Source organism: Eutrigla gurnardus (assembly GCF_963514095.1).
Source record: "Eutrigla gurnardus genome assembly, chromosome: 4".
Taxonomy (NCBI): Eukaryota; Metazoa; Chordata; class Actinopteri; order Perciformes; family Triglidae; genus Eutrigla; species Eutrigla gurnardus.
The window spans coordinates 27,437,368-27,462,168 of NC_139918.1; the positions used below are offsets into that span (position 1 = coordinate 27,437,368).

General features: G+C 48.4%; 2 protein-coding genes across 3 annotated transcripts in view; both read left to right on the plus strand.

Annotated features, from left to right (window-relative positions):
- LOC311012075 (phosphatase and actin regulator 1-like) overlaps positions 1 to 11,492 on the plus strand; it is a 34,745-nt gene extending 23,253 nt beyond the window's left edge. For both annotated transcript variants that reach the window (XM_084007397.1, XM_084007396.1), the window contains exons 4-12: positions 301 to 504; positions 1,391 to 1,721; positions 3,013 to 3,212; positions 4,572 to 4,728; positions 7,351 to 7,406; positions 7,955 to 8,016; positions 8,756 to 8,896; positions 9,692 to 9,768; positions 10,110 to 11,492. In XM_084007397.1, coding sequence (XP_083863523.1) covers positions 301 to 504; positions 1,391 to 1,721; positions 3,013 to 3,212; positions 4,572 to 4,728; positions 7,351 to 7,406; positions 7,955 to 8,016; positions 8,756 to 8,896; positions 9,692 to 9,768; positions 10,110 to 10,125 — 1,244 coding nt within the window. In that variant the 3' untranslated portion in view covers positions 10,126 to 11,492. The remainder of the gene's footprint in view (positions 1 to 300; positions 505 to 1,390; positions 1,722 to 3,012; positions 3,213 to 4,571; positions 4,729 to 7,350; positions 7,407 to 7,954; positions 8,017 to 8,755; positions 8,897 to 9,691; positions 9,769 to 10,109) is intronic.
- Positions 11,493 to 13,835: 2,343 nt separating this feature from the next.
- The window catches only part of phlpp1 (PH domain and leucine rich repeat protein phosphatase 1), a 39,160-nt gene continuing 28,194 nt past the window's right edge, over positions 13,836 to 24,801 (plus strand). The window contains exon 1 of the mRNA XM_084008184.1: positions 13,836 to 15,702. Within this exon, the coding sequence (XP_083864310.1) occupies positions 14,160 to 15,702 (1,543 nt within the window). The 5' untranslated portion in view covers positions 13,836 to 14,159. The remainder of the gene's footprint in view (positions 15,703 to 24,801) is intronic.

Consider the following 24,801-nt stretch of genomic DNA (forward strand, 5'->3'; position numbering starts at 1 on the left):
AAACCCATCAAACGGCGTCGTCGCTGTAACAGAATTAAAAAAAGCAAGTGTTCTGTCGGGCTGCTCGGCTTCTGTCAGGCTGACATCGTTCCCCCGGTCTGCTTTGTGCTGATAAAGGGCTCTCGGGTCGATAAACAGCCTGAGCTTTTCTAAATCCACTCCCCATTGTCTCAGAAACCCGGCGCCCTCAGTTCATTTCAAACTATTCTTTCGCAGGGAAAGTGTCTTTTTTGTGCAGTCAAACGCATTTCCGATGCTTGTCAAACTGTCACTTTTTTCTTCTTTCTTCTGTGTGTTTAGCAACCGTTGAGTTCGGCTCCTCGATGGACGACAGACACCGCGCTCAGGAGATCTCTATGAAGTCCTCTATGGTCATGCCCACCAAGAAATGTGTCACGTACTCGGGTGACCTTCAGGACGGCCCCGCCAAGCCGCCGCTGTACCACAAGCAGCCTCCCGCTCTCCCCCCGAAGCCTTTCTCCAGGATCCCAAACCACAGCACAGGTCAGTTCTCCAAACCGTGCACAGCACTTAGCTATAACCTACATATTAAAGTCCCAGTCGGCAAGTCCAGTGGATGGAGGGCACTCTGTCAGATTTTGAATGTTTACAAGTCTCACGCTCCTCCCCCACGACCACCGAGCTCCTCCCCCACGACCACCGAGCTCCTCCCCCTCGACCACCGAGCTCCTGATGTTGACTCTGGTTTTATCACGGGCACCGTCGCCATCTTTCTTTTTTTCCTTCTTTTCCACCGGTGTTTTCTTCTCCTTGGTTGTTTTGGACCTCCTCGTTTCGGTTTTTAACGAGGAATTGGAAGCTTGTTGCTACTCTCCTCCGTCTCCCCCCTGTGATAGTGGAACGACCCGAGGGGGGAGGGGCTCTGTGTGTGCACGAACACAGCCCTGCGTGCTGATTGGACAGGATGATCCGGGCGCTGTCGGATTTTTGCAAACAAACAGGCTCTACGTGCACGTAGAGGGGCGCTTTTTTTTCTTAAAACCGGATGATTTATGTTGTTCTATCAGAGCGTAGTGTCGGCTTCAGTGAATATGATCAAAAACATGTTGCCGACTGGGGCTTTAATTCACACCGTACATGTTTGGACAAAGGAGCCGCGACCTGCGTCGCCACACATATGTACAGGATTATGGTAGTCTCATTAAATCCCCCCGAGGAGAGGTCAGCTGAGGTCTCGCTGTCATTGTCAATCTGTCCGTCGGAGGAAAGTGGCATTACCCCGGCCTAATTCCCAGCGCTCGCCGCTGACGTCTGAGCCGCGTCTGATTGTCCGAGCGCTCTGATTATCCGTCTCCAGCAGCAAAGTGTTAGCGGCTGCCATGTGTAACCCCAGTTAACACGGTCTAAATCTCTCTGCCTCCGCTTCTAGATTCTTGCCAGCCAATGAAGTTCCCCGGGGGGAAGCACTCTCCACCTCTGCCCCCCAAGAAAGTGATGATCTGCGTGCCTCCAGGGGGGCTGGACTCCCCGTCACCGTCACCCAACCCCCTGTGCGCTCTCTCCCAAAAGTGCGGCCCCTCCCAGGGCATGATGCCCCTCCACCACGGCACCCTGCTGCCCTCTCAGCTGGCCGCGCTGTCCGGCCTCCACCAGAGCCACGGCCACCCGCTGCAGCTGCAGTACGGCAGCCTGCACGCGCCCAGCCGCATCATCGAGGAGCTCAACAAAACGCTGGCGCTCTCCATGCAGCGCTTTGAAAGGTGAGTCGCCGGCGGAGCTCGGGTCATGTGATCGTCCTGCAGCGGAGGCAGAGGGGGGATTATGGATGTTTGCCCATCGGTCCGTGCATCACACAAAATATCTTGATGGAGGTTATCGCTTGATACCGATTGGTATCCTTTATTTATGCAGCTAGACTTGATTTATCATCTTATTGAAGATTTTTTGTTTTTGTTTTTCCACTATAAAAAATAATGTGCATCTTATCTGCGGCGCAATAAAAAAAAAAAAATATATATATATATATATATATATATACATATTTAGTGCCACATAATGAGGATAAAATGGTAAATCATAATTATTTTGTCCGGGATAATTGAAATCCTGTGTGTTGTTAATTCATCTCCTGTTGCCAAAACAGCACTAATCAGAGTAATTACTGAGGGGAGGGAGGGAGGGAGGATTCATCGTTATAATTAGCATAAAGAGTCCTGTTTTTGTTTTTACGGCGACTCGTCTGCTGCTCTCAGATACATCCTCCTGTTATCGAGGTTGCGTCCCGCCACGCAGCACTGCTGTACAGGTCTAAACCAGCACGCCGCCTCACAGGGCAGCATGGCCTGGTTTGTGAAGTAAAAGTGTGTGTGTGTGTGTGTGTGTGTGCTCACAGAGAAGGCGTCCCTCCAGCAGTTGGCCTGACATAACATGACCAGCTGCTCTTTACAAGAGCTGCGTTTCTCTTCTTCCGTGTGTTCGGAGGGGAAAAAAAAGGGGGCCGGCCGAGCGGATTGGGCTTTTATTACGTAACGTCGTACATTAGGATCTCTTCTCCTCTAAAGCCATTTGGGCCGGGATAAGGAGAGGAAGTAATGGCCCCCGTCGTCGCTTCACAATTAGTCCCGAAAGCTCAAACCGGTTGCGTAACGGTTGGCTCATCGTAAGAGAAGACTCCTGATTGAAAATCAATCTTATCAAATATGCAACCGGATGCAACCGGTACGTCTCCTCTCCCTCTGTCCTCGGGTTAGAAACCCACTAAACTACCCAGAAACCCCTTTTTATTGTTTTAAATCTCTTCTTCTTCTGTATGGAGGAGGAATGCGGTTATCAGGTTACCATTCATGTCCATTTAATGCTGCAGTAACCAACTAAAAAGAGTCCTGGGAGGCTTTTTTCTAGTTATTTATTATTATTTTGATCTAATTATTACGTGTGGGTGGGTTTGTTGTTTTTTTGACGCATGGTATATGTTAATTGTATTTGCTGAGAAGGCATGAATGAACTGGTTGCTCACAAGCGTGACCCTTGACCTTGGTTTTGGTTTTCCAGCTCGGCGCTGCACGGCCTGGGTCAGTGCGTTCCTCTGGACCGGAGGGAAGTGCCGTCTGTGATCATCGACTACGAGGACGACAAGGAGAACATGCCCAACGAGTGCGACTACGAAGACCTGCCCAGCATGTATAAGGACGAGGACGACGAGGATGAGGATGACGACGAGGACGACGAAGATGACGACTCCATATTTACAAGTGAGGGTTTTTTTTATGACCTCTAATCTGTTTTAGGATTTGTTTTCTCTGTGATCGACGGCGCTGCTCAGCGTCACCCGAAGGCTCCTGGATCTCAGATGGAGTTTGACCTTCAAAGCAGAGCCAAACTCGGGTTCCAAAATCGCGCCGCCGCCCGTGAAAATGCTCGCAACCTCTCGGCGAAACCGCTGAACTGTGTAAAGCCATTTGTGTCTCTGACACCGTTTCCACATGGGAGAACGCTGGACGTTTTAAAGGTCGTGATCGGCCGTGCCTGATGGGATTGTTGACTTTCAAGGGGCACCGAGAGGACGAGTAACCTCTTAAAGGTACAGGACACCTGGTGGACATTCATTAGAGCGATCTGAAGTTACGCAAAACACCAAAATACCACACTGAGGCTCGAGTGGAGTTCCATCTTCACATTTTGTAATTTCTAGATCCAAACCACTACATGAAGCAAAACCCAAACATGGAGGGAGGAGGACTCTGGAGGACCTTTTTTCCACCATGTTTTATGTCTCTGTACTGTACTGCTCTGTATTGGTAGCCCCCTAGATCCACTGGAGGACGCGTAGATCCACTGGGAGGCCCCCTAGATCCACTGGAGGCCCCATAGATCCACTGGAGGCCTCTTAGATCCACTGCGAGGCCCCCTAGATCCACTGGGAGGCCCCATAGATCCACTGGAGGCCTCTTAGATCCACTGGGAGGCCCCATAGATCCACTGTGAGGCCCCTAGATCCACTGGAGGCCCATTAGATCCACTGGGAAACCCCCTAGATCCACTGGGAGTCCCCCTAGATCCACTGGAGTCCCCCTAGATCCACTGGAGGCCCATTAGATCCACTGGGAAACCCCATAGATCCACTGGGAGGCCCCCTAGATCCACTGGAGGCCCCCTAGATCCACTGGAAGTTGCGTAGATCCACTGGGAGGCCCCATAGAGCCACTGGAGGCCTCTTAGATCCACTGGGAGTCCCCCTAGATCCACTGGGAGTCCCCCTAGATCCACTGTGAGGCCCATAGATCCACTGAAGGCCCCCTAGATCCACTGGGAGGCCCCCTAGATCCACTGGGAGGCCCCTTAGATCCACTGGGAGGCCCAGTAGATCCATTGACATTTAATTTATTCTACTTTCATATGTGCAATAATGTGAACTCAACCACTACGATATATATTGTTATTTTTAGTCTTTTACTGCCATTTATTGTGTAATATCTTGTATTACTGTTACTTATTGATGGCATTTGATGGTTTCTGGCTCTTTGCTGTAATCCTGTAAATGACCCCGCTGTGGGACTAATACATGATTATCTTATCAGTTGTTTGTGTGACCCCTGGTGTCTGGCTTTTAGGTTCCCTGGCCCAGAAGGTGCTGAGGAAAGACTCGCTGGCCATCAAGCTGAGTAACCGTCCGTCCAAGAGGGAGCTGGAGGAGAAAAACATCCTGCCCATGCAGACGGACGAGGAGAGGCTGGAGTCCAGGCAGCAGATCGGCACCAAACTCACAAGGTGCACATTTACACAGTTTAACAGGGCCAAAGCATTTAATTAAACCGGTTTGATTTGCTGTATCCAACCCAGCAAACGCCACGGATTTCACTCGTTTTGTCTTCCTTTGGTTCGACGACGGCCAAAACATGCCGGCTGATAGAACGGTGACTCATCCCAGAGCTGTTTTTTTTTTCTATTCAAACACTTTTATATCCTTTCAGTTTTTTTTTCTCTCCCCTCCAATAAGGATAAACGCTTTATCTCATTAAAATGAAGCTCTGAAAATGGAGCTGACCTAATTCCTGCTTCTTCTCTCTACCTCGCTCGCTCTCGCTCACTCTCCACTCTCTCCTCTTTCTTCCTCCTGCCTGACTTCCTCCCTCGCTGACTGAATCACCACGGTGATGCATGTGCCAAACTATCTCCACCCGACTCCTCCACACAGCAGCACCACGCAAGCCGCTTCATACCAGCAGCTCCCTCCCCCCTCCCTCCCTCCACCGTGGTGCAGTGCGTATGAATCCCAATGAATTTGTATACACATGTCGAGATCATAAATGTGAATTCCAGTAATTGAACAGATCAAACAACGTAATGTTTTCCCCCCCGACGGATCACGCGCCTCATTTGAATCCACTCGGCTCTTTGAACACGACCCGTCTGACTGAAGGCGATGGAACGATGTGTTGAGAGAGAGAATATAAGCCAGATCGCATAATAAGATGGGAGACGGGTTTGCAGTGGAGGGACGGAGTATCGTGGCGAGACGTTGGCACCCGCCTCGCTGTTCCCCGCCGCGGTTGGAACACGGCGCTCGTTCCCAGAAGGCTTTAGTTGTCGCGTTCCCAAAAAGCTCTCACAGTGTCCTTTTGCACTGCGTCATCCGATGCCTAATTTAAAGCGCTGTTGCCGGCAGCGTTGTGTGTGTGTCTGTGTGTGTCGGTGTGTGTGTGTGTGTGTCTGTGTGTGTGTGTGTGTGTTTGTGGTTGTGCCGGACCGACTGTGCGTTCTGATGCTCTTCTTCTAGGACGCGCTGACCTCCACTTACTTCTACTGACCTGGTTCACCATGACAACCCCGGAGAGAGGGAGAGTTTCAGCTTCTAGCCTTGAGAAAGAGCACCGCTGTGTCTTTGGATGATTGTTTGGGATTGTTGTGAGCCAGAAGGGGGTTAGCTTAGCTTAGCTTAGCTTAGCATGAAGACTCAAAGGGATAGGGGGAGACGGCTGGTGAAATCCAACCTGTTCTGCAGAGTTTGGTGATAATTCTTTGTGGATTTGTAATTATGAGGTTATAAATCTCTAAACCAAGAATACACGATACTCAAAACCCCAAAACAAGAACAATTATACTTAAACATTGACTCCTTTTTATTATTTTTATTAACACATTTTACAAAAAAAAAAACAATGATGGCATGTAGCCAACAAATGATAAATAAAAAACAATTTAACTATTGCAGTACCCAGCCATTAGACCCGGCCATTGGAAGTCATTGCTTCTTGATATTATGAATAAATGAAAATAAAATTAAAAAATAGAAAATAAAATAAACAAACAAAACAATGGCATATAGCCTTCAAGTATTTAAAAGAAAACCCTGGTTAGAGTTAAAATAACCGGCACAGACATAACAGTGCCCATAAATAAAAAGGTAAACATATAGATAGATATAGATAGATAGATAGATAGATAGATAGATAGATAGATATAGAGCGTATGAAGGCTCCAGCAGAGTCCGATGTTGGTCCCAAAGTATTGATTCTGGTTCATTAATCACACTCTAATGAGCCTTATGTAATCTCATGGATCTTCATGGACAATAAACCTCCATGTGACAGAAATAATTTGGAGAAGGAGCATCCATATGGATGTTTGGAGACCGGCCGGTGGATGTTTATTTGCAGAAGCTGCCTTGTTTTTTTCATGTTGACAGGATGCCGATAGAACGCTCAGACTGTACTCAGCCAGTCTGGGATCCAGGGTTCTGATTCTGAGCGCAGACCCGAGACCTGCATTCAGTCTCTTTTCCCGGGGCCAAGCGCGTCCAAATTGATGTCAGATCTGAAGGCGACGGAGACGGATCATTGATCCGGTGCCTGCTGTTAGGTCTGATCCCGCTGGGTCCCGACACGCTGCTATAATAAGAGATCCCAGTCGAAAAGCACTTAGAGTGACCCTTTTCAAGAGATTCCAGCCTTCGGGGTGTCTGAGTCATTTCAGCCACTTTCAAATTGAAGGAAATTGGAGATAATCTGTGCAAAATGGATCTCTTCAGATCTCGCAGGAAACAAGAAAGTGTCCCGTGTGTCTCTTGTCCCTGTGGATGTGTGGAGTCTTCAGGAATATCTGGCCTCTTTTCCTGCAATGCACCAATTCATCATCATCATCATCATCATCACTCCGTCGTGCCATTAGGAAAGAGGGAAAGGGGAGTTTTAGATTCGGGGTTCACCTGTCGAGTTCTCGTGATGCAAGAGTTTAAAAAGAATAATTTCCACTGGAAACATTGTTTTTCTCTCTCAGGGTTGTCGGATGTAAAAGTGTCCATGCTGGGATGGAACCTGTGGATGATTCCATGTGAAGCAGGTTGTGATTGTGTTGCTGACCTCTGACCTCCTGATTTGTGTTCCCCACCAGGCGTTTGAGTCAGAGGCCCACGGCGGAGGAGCTGGAACAGAGGAACATCCTCAAACGTGAGTCTCTCTTCATGAGGAACATTATCTCTGAGCGGTGTCCCCTCTGACCGCGACGCTTCATTGAGCGTTTTATTCCCATGTTTGTCGCAGCCTTTAGAGCGTGCAGGCGTGTACGAGAGGCCGAGTTAACGTGAGAGCATTAAGAGGCATAAATCTCTTTTTTTTAATTCCCTGAGGAGCTTTCGGTCCAGAGAGGCTGCTTTCTTTGCTCAAACTACATAATCCAACACACAGATGAACGTTGAAGATGTGAGGACTTTAAAATGATCAGAATGTATTCCGAGTAGAATAAATGTTTATTCTTAAATGGGTTAATGACTTGATCAGAAACATAGAAGAAGCCGCGGGACGAGTTGAGAGGAACAAAGCGATGGTTCTCCCCCGACGCCTGATTTCCTAATGGCATCAAACGGCTAATGATGGAAACTATTTTCGGCTGCAACTCTGAAGTTTTGTGTGAATCTAATGAGCCACCATTTTTTGTTGTCATTGGTTTTTTTGGTGTACAGTCCGCTGTGTAACACTCGCCCTCTCGTCCTCTGCAGCTCGCAACGAGCAGGAGGAAATCGAGGAGAAGAGGGAGATAAAACGACGGCTAACGCGGAAGGTGAGTCTCCAAATAGCTCGGGGAAGGTGTGAGCTCCACCCGGACCTGTGTCGGCGTTTGGTAGGGGGGTAAACTGTTGGCTCGGGGTCAGCGACACGGTGGCAGTGACTCATCTGTAGTGCTGTAGCTCTCAGATCTCCCCCCAGGAGGCGCTGACGTCCTCGTCGCCCTTCGATCCCTCCGGCGTTGTTGGCGGCCGAGTCGTCCGACCCCCACGCCGAGTTCCCGTCACCTTCCTTTAGGTTCTAGCACCTCCCCCGCTCACCTGCAGACACGCTGCTGCAAACAAAAACACCGAACATCACACCGTTTCCACAACGCTGCACTTATAGTACATAATATCATATAATATAGTACAATCAGACGGGTACTGCAGACACGTATACAGAGTTTTACTACCAAAACCTCTGGTCTAGATAACATAACATTTCTTTTATTTCTTCTATTCTATTGATCAGATTCCTGATTGATAATTTGTCAATGAATCTGTTTCCCACACGTCGCTGCTGATTGAGTCGTGACCTGGTGGCTGATGTGGCGCCAGCTGTTGGCGTTTCCATCTAGATTGGGTCCATTTATGAAACGCTGCTCTGAAATGATCAACTCCTGTGTCGTCGTTGTTTTCCTGTGCATGAAGTCTTGTTCTCTGTAAGAAATCTAGCACGCGCTGCTCAGCCGTTTCTCTGTTCTCCGACTCACTTCCTTCCTCCCGCTTCCCCCCCCCCCCCCCCCCCCCCAGCTGAGCCAGAGGCCGACCGTGGAGGAGCTGAGACAGGCCAAAATCCTGATCCGGTTCAGCGACTACGTGGAGGTGTCGGACGCCCAGGACTACGACCGGCGGGCTGATAAGCCCTGGACCCGGCTCACGGCAGCTGACAAGGCCAGTATCACTTCTTTATGGAGCGTATCTCCTCCTCCATCCCTCCCCCACCTTCCCTGTGTGTGTACTCCACCTTCATGACACTCTGCTGCGAGTAAACACCCTGGAGCGGTCCTGCTGCTCGTTGCGGGTCACAACAAAATCACAGGAATTCAACGTTTTTCTTTTATTATGCAACAAACTCTCCGTTACGTAAGCGAGGAATCGGACGAGTGCCTGCTGTGTCTGCCCCCCCTCTACCGCCGAGCCGATATGAATAATTGTTTGTTCTCCTATCGGCTGGAGACGCAGCAAAAGCAATGACATCACCGGCCTGGGATGATGTCACACATTACATTTTAGCGCATGGAAGCTTTTTTTTGTCTTTTTTTTAAAGGCAGACTCATCCTCGGCTCCTCTTTGGATGTCGTCACAAATATGAATAGAAAAATATATTTTTTTCAAAGCCTTTAAAAGCATTCCTCAGGTCTTTAGCAACCCGGGATTATTATTATATTGTTCTAAAAATAGACTTGCGTTGGTCTTTAGTCGTATGTATATGGCATCACCACTTTATTACAGTTTAAAAGCACAAACATGACGACGAGGTGGAAAACGACGAGAGGAGCAAAAAGAGGGTCTCTTGTGATGTGAGGAGAGAATTCAGCAGAATGATTTGAATTGGCGGAGCCCCCAGACGGGCGTGAATGATGCATGAAGCATGCTGAGAGGGAGGTGGAGGTCGGCAGCTAAAAGGCTGCAGGTGTCGTCTCTGCAGCGTTTCCTCACGTCTGCTTCCCGTTCGTCCTCCTGCAGGCGGCGATACGGAAAGAACTCAACGACTTCAAGAGCAACGAGATGGAAGTGCACGAGTCCAGTCGCCATTTAACCAGGTAAACGTGCAGAAGCCTTACTGTGCATGTGACCGTGCATGCCTCTGTTTCAGAGTATTACATTAATTACACGGATAATTATACACATCTGAGTACCTACAAATAATAAGTATTTAATAAGGAAGTAAACAATAGCAGTAAATAAGTGATTATGTATGCATTCTCCCGTGCACACACACATCAAATTAAAAATGCCTGTTTTTTTATTTTTATTTAAACACCCGTTGGTGTTCCGCTGGGTTTGTGTTGGTGTTGTGTGGAGCTCCAGCTGATGATGAAATGTGTTGAAATGTCTGAAACCAACACTTTTTTTTTGTGTGTGTGTGTGCTCGTTCTCCCAGGTTCCACAGACCATAGTAGACCACCACTGTCTCGGAGCCGTGCCGGAGCCGCCGGCGCTCTCCTCCACTGAGAACCTTAAGTGCTGGACAGTCAAAATGGTGCCCGTTTCTACAATAAGGCCATGTCTTCTGAAATGCCTTTTTCTCAAGACCCACGCGACCTGAGTCGGTACTACGCTCCCAAGACGCAGACGCCCACTCCTCCATCCACTGTAGTAGCACACGGTGACTCCGGTTGATCCACATCGCCCCCCCAAACCACCACCAGTCCAGACCCTCTAAGGAATTTGCTCAACTGTCTCTTCAACCTCTCTGCTGAGCTCTCAGGCAGGCGGCTGGATGGAGGATGTTTGTTTTTGTTTTTTTGGCAATTGATCGCAAGGTCTCAGTGGAGATCTACCAGACTCCGGGTCCAGGGTCTAGGGTCCAGGGTCGACTCGTTCTGGTCTCACTACAACAGCAGGAGACCCTGAGGTCGCTGCTGGGACTCGACGCCACAAAGAGGGAGGGCGTTCAGTATTAAAATCATGTGCAATATTCTTTTTTTTCCCCTCTTCTTCTGCTTTTCTCCTAGGCTATAGCACCCCCTAGAGTGCCGTCTGTGTCATTACACCGTAGTCCTGACTCGTGTTCTTCCCTCTCTCGTACCGACACGTTGACATCTTAATTGCTAACTGTGAATCTTGAGTGAATCGCTCTCTCTCTCTCTCTCCAAATGTACATTTTGTTTATACCGAGGGAGGAAAGTTTCATCCGAAGAGGAAGTCCTGCTCAAACCGAGCGTCACTCACGTCACAATCTTATACATCTAATGTACAAACAAAAGCTTGATTATCCGTTTTATATTCTTTTCTCAGTTTTTAAATTGTTTTTTTTTTTTTAATCATAAATGACTTAATTTTTACATCAGCTCTTTGGATTGGAAACAGACAACCAAGAGCACTTTGTTGTCATCCCTTCCATATTGTTTTTGTGCGTGTTTTTAATGATATTCTGCTCATAACGCACCTTGTATTATACTTTACTTTTCTACTCGTGTCGTTATAAGCTTTTGAACCAAGCAATATCAGTTGTTTGTGGAGATAAGGTTAAACTACAGGTGTACCTGCCCCTTTTTTTTCTTCTTTTTTTTACTGTGCTTGTACACGACCTTTCACTTCAGGGTTTTACATTTTCTTTTATACTTTAGGAGGACTTATTTTCTCTGAGCCACACCGAAGTCACCCGCCTCTTTAACAGCTCACGTCTCATATCTACAATTTGAACACGATGATGCAATCTCTATTTTGAAACACGAGTCCAGGTATAAGTGAGTCAGGAATTTAAACTATTTTATTGCTAAGATTCTTTGCACTGTTTTCAGGTCGGGGGCGTGTAAAGAAATATATATACAGTGTGATGTCGGATCTGTGACCATTTTTTTGTGTCTTCACGTCAACGGTCTTGTTACCTGATCACTGATCCCACACCAGTTACTCCAATGCTCATAAGCTTTATGTACACAGAATATTTTTCTTTTTTTTTTTACTGTATTACTTTTAAAAGTTGCAATATGAAATGCTTGTTTGTCAGATGACAACGGCATCCGTCCACTGAAGGAAAATGTGTTCTCCCTTGTTTTCAAGGTCTGGTGGATAGATGACCCGATAAAACCTGGGAAGATTGTTTCACACTTTATGGTTTTTATGTGAAATAAATAGGTTTTATTACAGTTTGGGGCGGTTTTTATCCTCCGAATCAGGACATTGTCACATCACAATGCCCCTTTTTAAACCACTTCATTAGGTCATCTGATCTCGGAGACTTTGAGAACTTTTTTGTGTTAGAACCAGCTTCTGTTTGATTCCAGCATCATGCCATTTATTTATTTTTTGGTTTCCATCCATGGGTTCAGTACAATAGAGCAGAAATGGAAAATGAACTCCACAAATACTCTCCGGTTCTCGTTTCAGCTCTGAAGGAACCTGAGCATGAGGTTTTTTTCCATTTTTGCTGGAATCAAGGAACATGAATTCAGCAATAATGTTGTTTCCTTTTTACATGTTGGCAGAGCAACTGAAAGAATTTGAATGTGTTCCTTTTTTTTTCTTCTTTTTTTCATTTTTGAAATAAAGAATACCATGTAAAGGATACATCATGCCAATTAAATTCCATTTCTGAATGCAGTTGCATTGTTTGAATTATCTTTTTCTTTCGTTCTTTTCTTTTTTTAAAGTTAATCACCCAGTTCTGCCATAGAGGGACTCGGCCACACTAAGATGCACACAACTGCCAGAAATAATCATTTTTTTGCAATCAGGCCTGCTGCACACATTTATTTCCCTGAACATGTAGTACTCTATTCCCTATTTTACTTCTATCCTTTTGTAAGACCTACATTATACTTCAAACCCTACTTTTGAAGTAGGGTTTGATATCTCTATTATTTTTTGTTTAAAAGAATGAGGTCACACTGTTATTAGACGTGCAAATCCAAATACGTCTGAAGATTTTCAATCATCCAGGTCGAGGTGAGCTTTGTCGTAGTAAACTGGTCTGGAAAAAAAAAAACCTAAAGCGAAATCCAGTTGCCTACGATAAAGCTTTCAAAGATATGTAAAATATTGTCAAATGCATACACGGTTTGTACGGAACAGGATTAGGGCCACGTGTGAATTATTATATATATTTTTTAATTCTGAGTTCAGTCTTAAAATTCTGAAAAAGAACCTAAAAAAATAAATAAAAACCACGTGGCCCTAATCATCTTCTGTACAAACCTTATAAGGGCATTTGACATTTGACAATAATTATATTTGTATTTACAAATAAACAAATAATAGTGTGACCACTTTATTTAAATATATATATATTTATTTATATAAATATATATATAAATGTATATATTGAATACAAAACAATATAAATACAAAAAATACAAAAACCTGCAACCACCAGAAAAACCCTTCGTGGTTTCTACCACTAGATGGCGGTAAACACAATAGAATGAGGGCGTGCAGCGCGAGCCGGACCGTGCGGCCTTGTGAAATGGCGTCCTGATGAGATGGTGCTCAAGTTATCTGCCTCGTCACTACCACCAGTCTAAAATCAATAACAGCCACGCAGAGCGGGTTTAAAAAATATATAAATGATTAACATCGTGTTGCGACTGAACGGAAACCCCGCGTGAAAGTTTACTCTCGCGTCCAACAGTTTGACAGCTGAGTGCGCAGTGACGTAACCACAGCGAGTGACAGCGACGCGTCGCTCTTAGCATCCTAGCTAGCCAGCTAGCAGCTTAGCCCGCGAAGACGAAGCAGGTACAAGTGAGAGGAGGTCGCGCGCACACCAAACATTTTATACGAGCTATGTTTACGCCTCTCTCGCGCCCGTCGCCGCCCCCCTCCCCCCCGCGCGCAACTGAAGCTGACGAAAGGCTTCACGGGAAATGTAGTCGCGAAATGACAGAGGCGACGGCGGGCCAGCTAGCCCGACACAATACACTACCCACAATCCACCGCGTTGTTGTTGTGTGTGTGTGTGTGTGTGTGTGTGTGTGTGTGTGTGTGTGTGTGTGTGTGTGTGTGTGTGTGTGTGTGTCTTCCTCATGAATATATAGCAGTCCTAGTTGCGTCGGAGGTCGGCCGACGTTCATTTCATATTCCGGCGCTGTTTTCTGGTCCAGATGGGACGCGCAGTCACGTCTCCGCCCTGATCTGCCCCCCCCCAGCCTCTTCCCACCGAATCTAATCGGTAAAATGTTTTGTTTTTTTTCTTTCTCTCCCCCCTCCCCTCGCGCTCTCTCTCCCCTCCTCTCTCTCTCAGCAGCGGAGGAGACTCCGACGAGGAAAGGGAGCCGCGGAGTGAATGACTACTAGTGGAATAAGTCGGCAACGCCGCCCAGTTGGCGGACATTCACCGCGGCGGGCAACGCGTTTTTTAAGGCTTTTAAATGTAGAGATCGTAGGCGTCACCAAGTGCGCACCGTTATTTATTTAGAGTTGGAGGGAGGCGGAGGAGGAGGAGGCGGAGGAGGGGGCGCGACTTTTATTTTTCTCCTCACTGGCACGGATGGAAAGTGTCGCCGAGGACGGCGCTTCGGATGGAGGCGCGACCAAGTTAATGAAGAAGCCCGGCGGACTATCTGTCGCCCGGGGGACTCCGGCGGACGATGGCGGTGGACGCTTGGCACCCTCCCGCGTAGAGGCTCATTCCGCCTCCACGGCGGGATCTAGTGCGTCAAACCGAGCCGCCGCGACGGTGTTGGTGGCGTCGTCGACGACGTCTAACGGCCGGGGCTCGTCCAGCAACTCGCTGCTGCTGAGACGGCGCCGCCTGAAGAGGAACCTCTCCGCCGCCGCGGCCGCAGCTTCCGCCGCCACCTCGGCCGTCGCCGCCGCCCGTGGCGCCGCCGCCGCCAAGATGAACTCGGCCCTGTCGTCCGCGTCGCTGCACACTCGCAGCCTGGACCGCAAGACGCTGCTGAAGCACCGGCAGAACACGCAGCTGCAGCCCGCGGACCGCGACTGGGTGCGCGCGGACCTCCACCGGGGCTCCGTGCACGTCCACGAGAGACTGACGCCTTCGTACCCGAGGCCGGTGCTCTGCACGATGGACACCACGGCCGGCGAGGTGGCGCTCCGGCTGAGCAAACTCTGCGGCAAGTCGAGCTCCGTCGTGCGCATTTTCTGCAAAGATAACGCCAAGAAGACGGACCAAAATGGCAACTGCAGCGGCGTGAAGTACGAGTACGGCAAGGTGAACGGCGACTCGGGTCTGAAGTGCAACCACCTGACCCCCCTGGAGTCCGCGGAGTTGAGGGGCCACCCGAGCGACAGGTTGAGGCTGCTGCTCCTGGAGGACGAGAGGCAACAGGACGTCGACGGGAAACTTTTCACCCCGGACTCGGAGTCCCGGGACCACATCGCCTGCTCGCTGTCCGACCTGAACTCCAACTCCAACATGGACACCCCCAACGACGACGACTCGGAGCACCGGAACTGCTCGGACAGCTACGGACTGAACTCGGGCTCGGACGTGGAGAGCAGCGCCTTCGACGACCTGAGCTCCGGGGCCCGGCTCAGCGAGCACCGGGACTCCCTCAGCGACGACATGGTCCTGGGCACCGAGGCGTCCATCCTCAGCCCGTCGTTCGACAGCGCGACGGAGGGCCACGACATGTACGGCAGCTCCTCGGACGAGCTGGACCTGGACGGTCCCGCGCCCGGAACCGGCATGGACCCCCTGCCGCAGCGTCACACCACCAACGGGATCGCGAACTACAAAAGGTCTGGACATCTGGACGACACCGCGGGACCAGACGGCAGACTGGACCCACACGGTCTCGGCAGCCTGCCACCCAGCAGCAGCGCCGGCTCCTTGTCCACAGGTATCACACCTGACATCCAGGATCCGGACTGTGGCGGTCCCTGTGACTCCAGCCCCACGCTGTACGTGCAGCTGCACGGCGAGGCCGTCCGGAGGCTCAGCCCGGACGAGAGGCCTCTGCAGATCCAGAACGACTTTCTGTTCAAGCTGGGATTTAAGGACCCGTGGAGAGTTCAGGAGGAAGGACTCAACACGGAGATCGGCTCCTTGCTCCGTTTCTACGCAGGTGAGTTGTGATGTTGCATTCAGGGACACATCCAGGGGGACTTGTTGGGGCCTTCAGTGCTGCAGGTCGTTGGTGTTGCATTGCTTTGTAACAGGTTGGCGACCTGTGTCACAAACCCAGACAGGTGCAGCCGTGCAGGTGCATGCTGGGACATTGTACTAATAGAGCAACACATACTTTATTTATTTATTTATTTATTTATTTTGCTGACACAGAATGTAATTTTCACAGGCGGGTGACCAACTGTGCACACGGCCTCTTTTTTAAACTCTCTCCGGACTGAAAAGTGTTGTCCCACAGTTTTAAAAGCTGCAGGGTTGAGGTGAGTGCAGCACGAGACCTTTGGCTTCCAACCGCCGCAGCAACTCGGAGGGCTATTATTAAATGGTGATGGTTTACCATGTTGGGGTTTAAGGGGTCAGTGTGAGGTCACGGTCCTAAAGGGCGACTCGTTCTGCCCAGATCGACCTTGCCTCGGGGACCACGTTTTTTAAGGTCTGTTTTATTTCCTGTCTCTGCTGGACCGTAACGGCACACCGTTCCCCCCGTGGACACGCGTGACGCGGCCACAAAGCCATCACCCGCAACTTACGGCGCTCAGACATGGGGGCCCTTTTTTCCGGCTTTTGCCCACATTATCATCGTAATGAAAAGGCTGAATGCCTTTGTGGTTGGATGGAGAGTAGGGAGGAGGGGAGGGGATGGGGGGGGCGGTATGGGCCCGGGAGCACCATAAACCCTCTCTCTGTGTACCCAGTGAATTCTGGTCATTGAGATGCTGCACAGTGCTCGTCCTGCTGGCGGCTACTGTCACACACCAACTTAACCGGCCTTGCCGAGCCGGGTTAACGGAGCTCGGGAAGCACCTTTCTTTAACCGCCGCTGGGGAGGGCAGAAACAGGTTTGTTGGGTTCTGAACAGGAAAATAAAGATAAGCATCATCACACTCTCTAGCTTCTTGTCCCCGAGAGTCGGATGCCATGTTGAGCTCCCGTTCGGTTGCCCTTTCATGACCTTTCGTGCTCTTAATGCTTGAGGTGGATGGAATGATGATGTTTAGATGGCGTCATACGGCGCGGGGGTGGGGGGGTTGGGATGTGTGAGTGTGCACGGCGGGGCTCATCTGGAATGATGTGCATTTAAAAAAAAACAACAACAAATCCGACATGAGTCTGCAAGTCAGCTGAGCTGAACCAGCCAGTAGCAGGGCGGCGACGCCTCCACATCCCATGTGAGACGGCTTAACCGTGGTCACCTGAGCTCCCTCCCCCCACACACACACACACACACACACAGCCCCATATAACACTACACAACACTCAGAAAGGCCCGAGTCCCATTCAGCCGCACACAGAAGAGCACTTTCATGCTGTCGGGACAAAGCGGTGACACGTCTGGCCGGCTCCTTCCTTCCCTGACACACGATGGAGGCATGTCAGGAATGTACGCCGGCCCGGCTAGAATGTCAGGCACGTCGGGGAGGAAGTGCAGCGAGGGGAGTGGGGGGGGGGGGGGGTGAAGGGGATACCACGCTGACACATGTTGCGGCGACTTTGAATGCTTGTCCTGCAGAGACGGAGGAGATGGGGGGGGGTCTCTCAGCTGACTGGCTGGCTGACTCTCAGGCGCAGCTGCCACAACTGTAGAGCTCAGTCACACTAAAAGGGCCCCGTTTGTCTGCATGCAAAGAGGCCTTTGATACAGGAAGTCCAGTTATCTGCACTTTTAAATAGCATGTGTAACTTGTACAATCAAGTACACAAGCAGCTAGACGGTGGACCCGCTGTGTCTTTTTTTTTTTTTTTTTAATAGGGACTGAAAGAGGGTTCCCGGCACGGTCGGAGACCAGATCCCTTTGGACAATTCAGGGGCCAGTTTGACTTTGAAGGGGGGGTTCAGGTCGTAGTTTGAGTGCACACGGACTTCACTGTGGCCAGATGAGAGAACTCACTTTGCCCTGCTGGACACACACACACACACACACACACACACACACACACACACACACACACACACACACACACACACACGTACAGAAGGCCGTCCAGATCAAAGGGCCGCTGTCCTCTTTGGCAGGCTGACGAGTGATCCTTTCAGAGCTTCTCACACAGGAGCCTCTTGTAATGCAGAGCCAGTTTTATTAGACTTTGAGTACAAGGGGGAAGAGTAAAACAAAAAAAACATATAATCAATAACATTCGGTTTCAAAAAAACAAACAAAATGCCACAACTCTAAATAAAAGCTCCTCCAGAGAGATTTGTCTGTGTTGACTCGTAAGTGTGCTTCGCCTCGGTTTAATCGTCCGTTGGGGTGATGGGGTGTCAGGAGATCCTCATGCCCTGGAGTAAGGAAGCTGCCCCCGCCCCCCCTCGGATGGCTCTCCTCCATTACCCAGAGGCAGTAGAAAGTGTGTAGACTTTTAAAGGAAAAGGAAATTACATAGTGGACCCTAACGCACGGTGGCACGGGGCTCCCCGGAGGACTCCGAGTTCCAAACCAAAGCAAAGCTGCACACTTAATAATTTAGATTGATTAGCCTACTTCGCTTTGCAAACACTCCGTGTGCTTCAGCATCCCCACTGCTTTTTTTGGTGGTTCTGCTCAGCCCATTAAAGTTGAAATGTATGCTTCTTCTTTTTTTTAAAGCAGTTACATGTAAATCCTAAAGCGGTGTCAAGATTTTGGCTTTATGAGGGAAATTAATGGCCGCTGACGCACACCGGCTTTGGAAAACCACCGGTGTATTAATTTCCCTTTTTCAGCTCCGCTCCGGTTTACAGCGCCAGCTTCTACGAAACCAAGTCGATAATCGTTTCCAGTTCTCAGGTGATTCCCGTGTGGTTTTTCCTGTATCTGCCGGCGAGGGGAACGTGGCAGGAATGTTGTTTAAGAAAACAAAAGCATCCAACTCACACCTTTCTGTTGAACATTTGTGTAAATACTATCGTAAAGGTCGTAATTTCATGAAATCACAATGAGTCACAGGAATGAATTCTCAGTTTCTCAGCATATAGTGCACATTTTGACAGTTTTCTCTGCAGTAATCTCCCCCGCAACAAACTGTGATTTTCATACTCGTCATCCTCACTGTTATTGAGTTGCTTATTTGCAAAGTTCAAATAACAAAATAGTATTTTATTACTTCGTGGTGCAGCTACAGCTCTCATTCTGTTTAAACGCTATACGGCATCTTTGTTGAGACTCATATTAACTAAGTAAAAGATCCCTTTTAATGTGATACAAGGTTTAAAACAAATCAGTATTGTCAAATATTATTATGAGGCGTTTTTATGCAGAGATTCCTCGATAGGCCGTAACGTGTAACGCATCGGCATCGTTGGTAGTGTGAAGTGTTAAATAAGAAAATAAGATTAGCTGCACCAAAACAACAATGAAAGGTGAACTTTTGCTCGTCGTGCACATTTACACGACTCTTCCACCGCCAGCGAAGTTGCCGTGCATCATCGTATACATGTTGCTGCAAACAATGGCGTCCAACTACCGGCTTTCTATCTCCGGATCCAGATTCTGAGCTCGTTGAATCCCCTCAAGTTTTACTAGAAGTTTACATATCAGAGAATGGAAGCGGCTTGTCTACATTCCACGCAGACACAAGGTGTTAACAGTTTGCAGACGACGATGAGCAGTTCGAGGAATGCCAGGTGTGCGTGTTTCCGCTCTTACCGTCTCGGCCGATGACGTGACGACTTAAAGGACTCTGCGGGGGTTTAAAGGCTTAACGAAGCGCCCGACTTTCTCCAGCAGGCCGCGGCGGCTCTTAAAGCGGGAGGAGCGCTCACCCTGTCTCGTCGGTGCCACGCTTGCTTTTTTTCTTCGCTAGATTGCTCCCACGCATCGCATCGTTATGAAAACATTTTTTTTTTTTGAAGGCAGAAGGTGAAACAGTTTGCGTGCAATTTTTTTTGCACACCGTTGACAGAAGATCCTGATAGCAACACAAATGCTGCGTTTAGGGTCTCGGGGAATTGATGAATTGCTACATTGAAGCATCAGTTTTGTACTGAAACTGCCGCGTCTCCGTGTCTGCAAACATTGCAGAAGCAGAAGTGAGGCTGCCTCATCTTTTCTCACATCCGTGTCCTCGCCCGACGGCTAATGGTCTTTGTAAACGGCTTCATTATGTAATTGTGTAATCAGATTTCACACGTTCCAGAGCTCAAACACGCCTGTCTCTGCCGGCTGAAGTTTTTTAACTTGAAGAAATAAACGCAAGCAATCAAAGAATAGATTTATTTATTTCACGTGCAGCCTCGGCGTTAAGGAAACGATGGCGGTGTCGAGCTCGTAGCCGTTACAGCCGAGGGGGTGGAACTGTTTTCTGTCTTAATATAGATTGCCGTGCTTGGCTGACATCCTCCCACCTCAATCTCTCCCCTCTCTCCTCCTCGCCATCTCCTCCTCCTCCTCCTCCTCCTCCTCCTCCCTCACACCATCTGACAGATTCCATCTATCCTCCCGTATCTCTTCATCTCTCATCCGGTTTATTGCTTTTCACTCTTAAGAATTACTGGTCGTCATAATTGTCGCTAAGGAGTAATAACAAAAAAGGGCTCAGGTCAGTATTTCTGCAGGTCTAGCACTCTTCTTCTTCTTCTTCTTCTTCTTCTTGTCTGTGTGTGAATGCATTTATACACACAGTTTATTTCGGGCTCCCTGTGGAAATAAGTAAAACAAAAAGAAAGTATGCGGTTGAAATTCTCATTGCTTTTGAGGTAGGCAGTTAAATCCAGGCTGAACAGTGTCGTGCTGATATGTCACCGGCACATTCTCAGATAGGATGAGGGGGGGGGGGGTCAGGGGCCTAATGGGAGCAGCCCAGACCTCTCGGCTCTTGCAGAACGCTCCCCGGTTGCAGTATAGGTATAGGTAAAAAAAAAAAACCCAAAGCGCCCGCCCGCGAGTCCCCTGCCCTCGCCACGACCACGAGGAGGGGAGGGGGGGATTAGAGGCCGGCCAGCATGGGCTCACTCTCCCCGGCTTTGATCAGCAGCAGCAGCAGCCTAATACCAGACAACATCTGCAACTCTCAGCATTAAAGAGGCCCAAAAAAATTCCGATTAGTGAGCTACAGTTTGCCTGCGAGTGTGCGGGACAGAACTGTGTCAATGCCTGGATGGGAGGGTTTTTTATTTTTAAACGCCACCGCTCCACTGGCGCTTACACTGATGTAGTTTTTTTACAAAGAGTCTCCAGAAAGAGGGAGATTTTTGCATTGTGGGGTTTTTTTTTTTCATATAATTTAATTTGATCTTTGTTTGAGTTTGCTTTGCAGACGACAAAAGGCTAAGTAGATGGAGAGTGTTAAGCAAATAGGGTTGTGCAAACAGGAATTCGTTATGGGACGTCCTCGATCTGTCATCCCAGATAAGGTGTGTTTTTGGGTGGAGCTGAACTCTGGACTCTGCTCTGGTTGATATGAGATGACCTAGTTTAAAGGTGGTGTCTCTCTCTCTCTCGCTCTCTCTCTCTCCAAAAACATAATACTTCCTGTTTGGGCCGAGGGTCTTGATGGACTCGACCCCCGTGGGTGTTGTTGATGAGCAGGTACCAGACTTTGGTTTCTATCGATGTTCTTGTAGATGCTGCACCTCCGACGCCGAGGCCAGGAGGTTCATCTCTGCAGCTTCTTTCCTACCGCCTGGAAAACGTGAGCCGGGTTCCTACATCTCGGGCCAACTTTCAAGGGCACGGAGGGCAGGTTGCTCCTGATGTTGCTAGGCGACCATAACCAGCTAAACATATCATTGAATCTATACATTCCACGCGTACCAGGGATGAGACCGCGTGATGAACCTCCATTATCACGATCAACGTAAATGTCGTTGTGCGTGACTTTAAAAAGTGATAAATAGAGCTTGATTTTAAAAACCATATTATTTATTTATTTATCCTTTGATTTATCATAATTTTATTCCAGATTATTTGATAGTTTTTCACTAAGAAGCGAAACGATGTATGTCTGTGACGCAATAAAAATCATTGGGATTCCAGTTTTAGAGTTTTTAAGCACATTTTGGATGATTATCGGGAGAATATCCTTAAACGTAATTATTCTGAGTCTCATATTTACTGCACACTGATATTTACAGAAGAGAGGAAATATTATCTGCCACTGTGATTGGTCGTTCCTTGTCACATGACATGCTGCTTTACAAAAGTTGAACTACTTTAACTTCAAATGAATGCTAACGTTGCTCTGCATGATCACAAATAGTGTTATTTGTCTATCGGTGAGTTAAATCAGTGTATGACATTTTAAAATGTGACCATGAGATCTACAGCTGTCAGATAATTAGAGTCCACTTAAATGTCCAACGTTTCTCTCTAATATGTAGATGAACTCCCTCACTTGAGTAAATATTATTCCACCACCACGGCGGATTTAATTACATGTATAGAGAAGTATTTCTAATATTCAAAAGTAGAACTCTTTCTGCTTCACGAACAATAACAAAGGATTTATTCCGGCCTTTCTTATATTAGATTGCATTAAATCAAACAGGTGAGAGAGAGAGAGAGAGAGAGAGACACCTGCTGCACCAGGAAGTCGTTCCTCACTTTCTCTCCCCGTGTCCTTCCTCGAATTTTGTTCCGTTTTCTCTCGCACGAGATCATTATTTTTTTTCTTCTACTTCCTGTTTCGTTTGTGGCACCTCTCTCTCTCTCTCTCTCTCTCTCTCTCTCTCTCTCTCTCTCTCTCTCTCTCTCTGTCTCTCTCTCTCGTAAATAGTCATTTTATTAACTTGCACTCGGCTACCACCCAGTTCTTTTCTAGCTCCCACCGCTTCCCTCTGGTTAAAGACTTCCCCCTCCCCCCCCCTCCCCTCAGTGCCACTGTGTTCACATGGCCCCTGCATGTGACACGAAGCTGAGCCAAAACACCCCGGATGCCCGCTTCAGCCCTCCACTGTTCCAGACCTTGTTAAATTTTAAACAAAACAAAAGGAGAGGAGGGGAGGAAGAGGAGATGGGGGGGGGGAGGAGGAGGAAGGAGGGGGGGGGGAGAGAAAGAGGAACGAGAGCACGTGGTTGCCGGGGGAATGTGCGACAACATCAGAATCTCATTCATTCATCCGTCCCGTCGCTGTGCATCATCTGGAGAGACCGGCCCTTTAATTCCCTCTCCCCCTTTAGTCTCTCTCTCTCTCTCTCTCTCTCTCTCTGCTCTCTCTCTCTCTCTCTCTCTCTCTCTGCTCTCAACTGGACCCGATTGTAGCTTTAAACACAGATCTGGGGTCTGATTACTTTGTGGCCTCCCCGTCTGTGGGATTAAAGAACAACTGACTCTGGAGCTGCTGTCTTCACAGACGACCCCCCCCATCCCCCCCCCCCGTCTGATAATATGGGAGAATAGCTGGACTGGAAATAATAGCAGCCGCTGTTTGCCTTTTATTATTGCTCGTGCTCTTCCCTTTGTATCTGCTTATTACTCTCCGTCGTTCCCCTCGCCATGAAAGGAAAACGCCACGCCGGGGCCAGCTTTTAATATAAAGTCTCTCAGAACGGCTTTGATGCCTGCGATGTCCCGGCGACTCCTCGCCACATTTAGCTAAGCAGCAAAAAGAGTCCTGCGTAACCCCCGGCGACGAACGACGTTAGAGGTCAAGTACAGACGATAACGTCTCTGTGGTCTATCCTCAGGGGAAAACCCGGGGAACAGGAAGTGGGTTTGACTGCCTTTGGTTGTGGATTAGCGACTAATAATCCCAATCGTCGACAAATTATTATGTCATCACACACACACACACACACACACACGCACACACACTGCTCGTGTATTAATACATAACTACCTTTGTTGTTAAGGGCAACAAGCATTTAATTTACTTGACATTAATGTGTAAAGAAAATGGAAAAAATAAATATATTTGCTTATAATAATCATCCGTTTGACCTGGACACTGTCTGAATCCCTACAGAGTCGATGCTTGAATTCATCTGGGTTTTTCAAAATAAGAGCACGGCCTTTAAATCCATATAATGCACACTAATGTTGCGTTTTTGTTATGCTAAAATGTCATAATGTCACGTCTCCCTCCGGCTTTGCAACACAAACAAACCCCCATGATCCGATTGTCTGAAATGTCTGTTGCAGTTTTTCCCCTCCGTGACCTTTTTTTCCCCTAAATGTCCTCCTCCTGCAAATTTGGACATTCCGTGTTCGGCCTTCAGGGCTGAAACGTCGGCCGGAGAGTCTCCGTTAAACCCTTTCATTTAAATGAGATATGTACTGATATTAAGCAAGATTTGTGTTGCTGGGGGGCCTTGCTGGAATATGAGATGGTGATGGAGTTGATGATTTGTACTTTAACCTGCGGTGGCGTTCACTTCCCTTGGTAAAGAAGCATTATCTGCCTGTTATTTGGACATGGTTGCTGCACGTCTTCACCGGTCCGTCAGTCACCCGAAGACGATTCCTGTCAGGTTTTTTTTTTTCAAATCAGCAGGAAATCCTTGTAATTAATCAACGCTGTGTAAAACACACATAAACGGGCGCCTGGCGCTCGGCTCTAAACGTTTTTTTGCACCTTCGCCGGCTCACCAATTACCGCTCTCATCTTGCCTCTTTAGCCTCTGAGGTGGTTGTCAGCCTGCTCCTTTATCTCTACACTCTCCCTTCATCACTGTGCTCTCACATTTCACCCTCCCATGATGCACTGGGGGGAGGGGTGTGCTAGGTGGGTAAGCTTAAACCTGTCTGGAAGGAGGTTATTGTGCTGGTGCTTAAGGCAACAATACGTCCCCTCTCTCTTTAAGCCCCCTCTATACGGCAGCCTCGCTTTATCAAGGCTGTATAGATCTAGAAGGTGAGACCGGAGGGTGAGACCGGAGGGTGAGACAGGCTGCTGTGTACGGGCCATTAGCGCCTGCTGAGTGACAGAATGCGGAGGCTGAAGTGACACCGATGAGCAACCGGTGTCACGAGTTACGACACGATACGACTCTTCTCACCATGTTTGGATTAAACGCCAGAAAGTAAAGTGACGAGTGTCGATCATCGCTTTCATCAAACCTCCGGTTCGAGAGGCTGGAAGGAGCAAATGTTGAGGTCTTTTAGCTTTTAATGCTCACAGCTG